General features: G+C 38.8%; 2 protein-coding genes across 2 annotated transcripts; both read right to left on the bottom strand.

Annotated features, from left to right (window-relative positions):
- Positions 1–4,903: 4,903 nt before the first annotated feature.
- On the bottom strand, positions 4,904–5,620 carry LOC134528593 (histidine-rich glycoprotein-like). Its single transcript, XM_063362348.1, has one exon. It carries the CDS (start codon positions 5,618–5,620, stop codon positions 4,904–4,906), a length of 717 nt encoding a protein of 238 aa, XP_063218418.1.
- An 81-nt stretch (positions 5,621–5,701) lies between these two features.
- On the bottom strand, positions 5,702–6,031 carry LOC134528585 (uncharacterized histidine-rich protein DDB_G0274557-like). Its single transcript, XM_063362338.1, has one exon. It carries the CDS (start codon positions 6,029–6,031, stop codon positions 5,702–5,704), a length of 330 nt encoding a protein of 109 aa, XP_063218408.1.
- Between the last annotated feature and the right edge of the window lie 12 nt (positions 6,032–6,043).

The raw sequence follows: 6,043 nt of genomic DNA, 5'->3' as shown, positions 1-6,043 counted from the left end.
CTGCAACTTTTGAAAGACTGATGGAACTTGTTTTGACTTGGAAAACATGCCTGGTATATCTGGATGGCATTATCATGGTGGAAAATACTTGGAAGGAGTACCAATAAAATATCCAGGACCTTTTTTTAACAGGCTTCACCATGTACAGTTCAAGTTATGCCCTAATAAGAGTTTCTTGTTCTAACATGATTTAAGATTTCGGTGTTATGTGGACGATCTAGTCTGTCAAGGAGTGGCCTTTACCCAAAATTAAATATGAGTTAAGGAATTTATTAGAATTTTGTACCTACTAGGCAATTCGTGCCTGGATTCGCAGCTACTAACAGACCACTGCATCAGCTGACTGAGGAAAGGAGACAGTTTTTGTGGACTTCTGAGTTTGAGGCTGGTTTTCAGAACCTTAAGGATGCACTATGTTCTAGCAACATACTCGCCTACTCACATCAGCATGGAGAGTTATGCTTGACACAGATGCAAGCGGATATGAGCTAGGTGCTGTATTTTTCCAGGTTCAGGATGGAAGCGAACGAGTCATCAGGTACTATAACAAAGCTTTATCTATGCGCGAATGAAACTATTGCATCACAATAAATTAACTTCTAGCTGTAGTTAATTCCTTGCAGTATTTTCAAAAGTACTTATATAAGAGAAAATTCTTTTTACATACTGACCATTTATTGGCTATTGCAGTTCAAGATCCCAGAGAGACAAGTTGCTAAATGGATTAAGCAGGTACAGCTGTATGATTGCCGAACTCCCAGCAATGCTGAGACCCTCTCTCACCGATCATGCAATGTAGACTGAAACCATTGTAAAAAGGGCAGAAAAGAACAAATAAATAAAAGACATCCCTTGTACGACTATCGTTAACAGTGTGGATAAATGGGACCATGCCAGCATAAAGGTAGCACAGCGAGCACCTGACTTAGGGCCCATTATAGGCTGGCTAGAGTACGTCCAGCGTGGCATGAGATGTTCAGTAACTAAAAGACCATGAAAGCTCATTGGACAGAAAATGGTTTCCTTAAGTATGGTGGATGGATTATTGAAGAGGGCATGGGAGAGTCCAAATGGGAAAGTGGTCACCATGAAGCTTATCCTTCCATCAAGCTTGGTGTCAGAAGTGCTGAAAGAAATTCATGAAGGGACCTCTGGTGGCCATATTTGAGAAAATAAAACTAGCCAAGATTTGTCAGCGCTACTACAGGTTGAGGTGCGGAGATTGGATCATCGGGGACCGAAACATCCGGGATGGGTTGTGTGTTTGGTGGACGAGTAAGTAGTGCGAAGTAGTGTTTTGGATTCGAAATTTGTGGTAAAAGACAAACAGTAGAAATGTCACTGTCAAGCCAAGCTCCAATGGGGGAGACATTTAACAGACCTTTAAATCGTTGTAATTAATTTAAGGGTATAAAAATATTAGCTAATAAATAAATTTGTAACTTCTTGACCTTTTTTCACTCCCGTTATAATATATTGTCAGAAATTATCGTAGTTTTCCAGCCAGGCCTCAGGCATCACATTTTTGAAAGTTATCATGCTATCAACAAAAAAAAACATCACTTCTTTGGTTCAGTAAAGTTTATGTAGCTAAAGCCTTATCTTAAAAAGTGGATTTTTAAATCGGTTCGTATACCTAAATTGTGACACAGCTCAATGTTTTCAACACAATGATGGCCAGGGGCTCTCTGGTTTCCGGGCTTTCGAGAAATCTGAATAAAACACACGTTTTCACATTAATTTATGGTCAATAAGAAACAACACCACAGGTACATTTTTCCATCATTACTGGTATAAATACCAAAAACTCATACACTTAAAGTAGACACAATTTCCAGTACATTAAAAGACAATTTAAAATTTACAAAATACTTTTGATTATGATGTTGGATACCATCTTCAGAAATTTCAGAACATTGCTGTAAAAATTATATTTATTATGGCTTGCAACACTCATTGAGATATAAATGTTTTTCTTATGAAATTATAAATAACAGGCAATAGTCTGAAAACAATAGTTATTTGACATATTGATTGATTGCCGACCTTGGTTTCATGGCTCAGCTCTTTAAAGTAGTTGTCTATGGTACAGTAAGAATTGAACTAATTAATAATTCAGTTCATCTGTGTGACTGTAAAAGTAATTCCACTTAGTGTTTCAGTGCCGTGGAGATATTCAGACATCAAAGTTTCTTCATATTTCCTATCTATTCTACAATTAATTTTGTTTGAACTGAAAATTTACTTTCTTAAGTACTTGAGAAATATTTTATATACTTTCTCATAATAACATTACTCAGGTTAATGTCAACTACAACTTACTGTGATGATCTCTTGTGATGATGGCGTTGTCTGTTTAGAATAATCTCATTATGGTTTATATGCTCACATCTTGCTATCTCATGTCGAAGTGATGTACACTGTTATTCACATGAGTTCGAAATAACTTCACTTCTCACTAGTGTGACTTTTTGTTCTGTGTTATTTTCTTTCAATGTTTCAGCATGAATTAAAAGTTGGTACTTGGCAATGCTTCAAAAATTCGTAATTGTTCAAAGTTTTGTGATGGTTTGACATTTTGGGAAAGATCAGTTTCATATGATGGATAACCCACAAAACTCTGGTCCATCTTCTTGCAGAGGTCCAGATGGTTGTGGTAGCCCAAATCCATTAGATGGTGCTGCGGTTTATTTTTGAATTATCATACTAAAACATACCATCATAACATTACTACCACTCAGATTGCTTGGGTTTTTCTGTTGAAATGGTACATCTGGTTTTTTAGCTGTTGAATGTTGCAGCACATAATATTGTGGTTGTATTACTGGTTCTAAAGTCCAATATTATTAAAAGGTGTAGGAAGTTTCCATTAGTCTTCTAACTCACATGACACTTTTCGTTGTGGTTGTCCATCTAGTTCTGTGGTCTGTCTAGTTGTGATAGACACTAGCCGGTCCTTATCACTGATCTTGGCCAGTGAGTTGTTGTGTTTTTTTCAAATGGTCTGTGGTCTGTGTTGGTATATTTGGTTCCGGTGGTCCTTCTTCTTGCTGTTGACTGTTTGGTAGCTATTGTTTTTTTGTTGTGATTGTTCAGCTGTATGTGATGGTCAATTAAGTGGTGTCAATAAGTTTAAATGTGATGGCCCTATTCGTTGTTGTGGAAGTATGCTGTTTATAAAGGTCAGTTTATCTGTGTTTATTCATATTATTGATGTAGCAGCATTTCTAGCTGAGACAATCTAGCTTCCTATGGTTGCCCCAATGGTTTATGTGGCCTGTTAAGTTGGGATATTCCAATTGACGGCAATGGTACAAACACACGGATCTCTTTCATGGTTCACTTGAACTGGAAGGTGCTGTAATTTTTTTTCCCTAGGGCATGTTGTGTTACAGACTGTTTTGTTGCAAAATGTCTAGTTTCAGGAGCGTACACAGAATTTCATTCTGTTTTGGAAAAAAAAGGAGGGGGGGGGGTGCGGATAGAACCACTTTGCTCGCTGTTTGCTTTCAATTATTTTTCTGTAGGTGGGAACCATAAAATGGTTTTAGGAATTCAGGGTGTCCAGTTTGAGTGATGCTTTAATAGAAATGTGATGACCAATGTGTTTGATGGTTTTTGCTTCATACCATTGGATTGGTGGCTATGGCCTATTTTATTTGGAATGCTCCAGCTAATGTCAATGGTCAAACTACGTTTGACAGTCCATTGGGAATTGGTGGTCTTGCTTGCTGTTGTTGCTCTGTTTGCTCTGTTATTGTAGTATATTTAGTATATTTAATGCTGGTTGCTAGGGTCCCTTTTTATTTTATGGAAAATTTGTATTGTATTATCCTTCAAGCTGATTCGCAGACTGTGTAGTGGCCAACTTTGCTGTAAATATCCAGCTGATTTTGGTGATATCACAAAGGTTATTAATTAAAATGTATTAAATGCCTTTATTAGTAGTGTTTTCGACAAAGGTTACCATTACCTATATTGTTGTGATTTTTAGATGTATGTAGCGTGTCTTGTAGTTCTTTTCCTGCTGACAGTTACTGTCTTACTGGCTGTTTTAACTGTTTGAGTTTGATGTCGTCTATTTAGCAGTAACTGTATCCGTGGTTCCAGTCGACTGTCTGGTGGGAATGGGTTAACAAATTGAATTGAGTCTGCATGTTAATGTTGGTTTTCTGGTAGTTGTGGTATATTTCCTTGTGTTCCTCCATTTAAGGTTTGTGAGGATCTCAGTAATAGTATTTGGCCAGACAGAGGTAGTGGTAAATGTTGTTGTGGCCCATCATTAGGTTTTAGATAGTTATTGGCTTAGATTGTCATGCTTGTTGTGGTAGTAGTCAATGTGGTAAATAAGGTCTACTTTGGGGTGGCTCTAAATATGGTTGAGAGTGGTTGTATGACTGGCGGTCCTACTTGTTGTTGTTTTCAAAATTATTGTTGAAGTATATAATTCAATGGCTGTACATTTGGAGATGGATAGTTAAATGCGTGCAATGGTCCTCGTGGATGTGTTTAGCCTAATCATAATTGTAGTATATTTGTTGTGATTCTCCCTTTGGTTGTGGGTGGTTATTTGCATGTAAAGTTACTAATTATGATTGCTGGACATGTTGTAATTATGGTCAATTGTGGTGTGTCTTTTTACTTAGTCGAGGGTAGTAATATGATCACAAGGATTCTATTGGTTGCCATTTGCCAGATGGTTGTTGTGGTCTATTTTCATGATACTCTCCATTTGGTTGTGGGTAGTTAATTGGTTGTGATGGTCCTGCTTGTTGTTGATGTACATGTGGTAGTGGTGGTCTATTTTCCTGAGCCTTTCCATTTGGTTGTGGGTAGTTAATTAGTTGCGATGGTCCTGCTGGTTGTCGTTGTCCATGTGGTGGTTGTGGTCTATTTTCTTCTGTTACTCCATTGGGTTGTGGGTAGTTATTTGGTTGTGATGGTCCTGCTGGTTGTTGTCCATGTGATAGTGGTGGTCTATTTTCTTGTGCCTCTCCATTTGGTTGTGGGTTGTTAATTGGTTGTGATGGTCCTGCTGGTTGTGGTTCTCCATGTGATAGTGGTGGTCTATTTTCTTGTGCCTCTCCATTTGGTTGTGGGTAGTTAATAGATTGTGATGGTCCTGCTTGTTGTGTTTGTCCATGTGGTGGTTGTGGTCTATTTTCTTGTGCCTCTCCATTGGGTTGTGGGTAGTTAATTGGTTGTGATGGTCCTGCTGGTTGTTGTCCATGTGATAGTGGTGGTCTATTTTCTTGTAACTCTCCATTTGGTTGTGGGTAGTTAATTGGTTGTGATGGTCCTGCTGGTTGTTGTCCATGTGATAGTGGTGGTCTATTTTCTTGTGCCTCTCCATTTGGTTGTGGGTTGTTAATTGGTTGTGATGGTCCTGCTGGTTGTGGTTCTCCATGTGATAGTGGTGGTCTATTTTCTTGTGCCTCTCCATTTGGTTGTGGGTAGTTAATAGATTGTGATGGTCCTGCTTGTTGTGTTTGTCCATGTGGTGGTTGTGGTCTATTTTCTTGTGCCTCTCCATTGGGTTGTGGGTAGTTAATTGGTTCTGATGGTCCTGCTGGTTGTTGTCCATGTGATAGTGGTGGTCTATTTTCTTGTAACTCTCCATTTGGTTGTGGGTAGTTAATTGGTTGTGATTGTACTGCAGGTTGTGTTTGTCCATGTGGTGGTTGTGGTCTATTTTCTTCTGTTACTCCATTGGGTTGTGGGTAGTTATTTGGTTGTGATGGTCCTGCTGGTTGTGGTTGTCCATGATATAGTGGTGGTCTATTTTCTTGTGCCTCTCCATTTGGTTGTGGGTAGTTAATTGGTTGTGATGGTCCTGATTGTTGTGGTTGTCCATGTGGTGGTTGTGGTCTATTTTCTTGTGACTCTCCATTTGGTTGTGGGTAGTTAATTGGTTGTGATGGTCCTGCTTGTAGTGGTTGTCCATGTGGTGGTTGTCGTCTATTTTCTTGTGCCTCTCCATTTGGTTGTGGGTAGTTAATTGGTTGTGATGGTCCGGCTTGTTGTTGTACATGTGGCAGTGGTG

The sequence above is a fragment of the Bacillus rossius genome, chromosome 1 (genome assembly GCF_032445375.1).
Source record: "Bacillus rossius redtenbacheri isolate Brsri chromosome 1, Brsri_v3, whole genome shotgun sequence".
Lineage (NCBI taxonomy): Eukaryota > Metazoa > Arthropoda > Insecta > Phasmatodea > Bacillidae > Bacillus > Bacillus rossius.
Note: the sequence above shows the minus strand (reverse complement) of the source record. Positions and strands in the feature narration are given on the sequence as shown.

What these genes read in the sequence shown, in the direction of transcription:
- LOC134528585 (XM_063362338.1), bottom strand. Translation starts at nt 6,031, where the DNA reads ATGTACAACAACAAGCCGGACCATCACAACCAATTAACTACCCACAAC.
- LOC134528593 (XM_063362348.1), bottom strand. Translation starts at nt 5,620, where the DNA reads ATGGAGAGTTACAAGAAAATAGACCACCACTATCACATGGACAACAAC.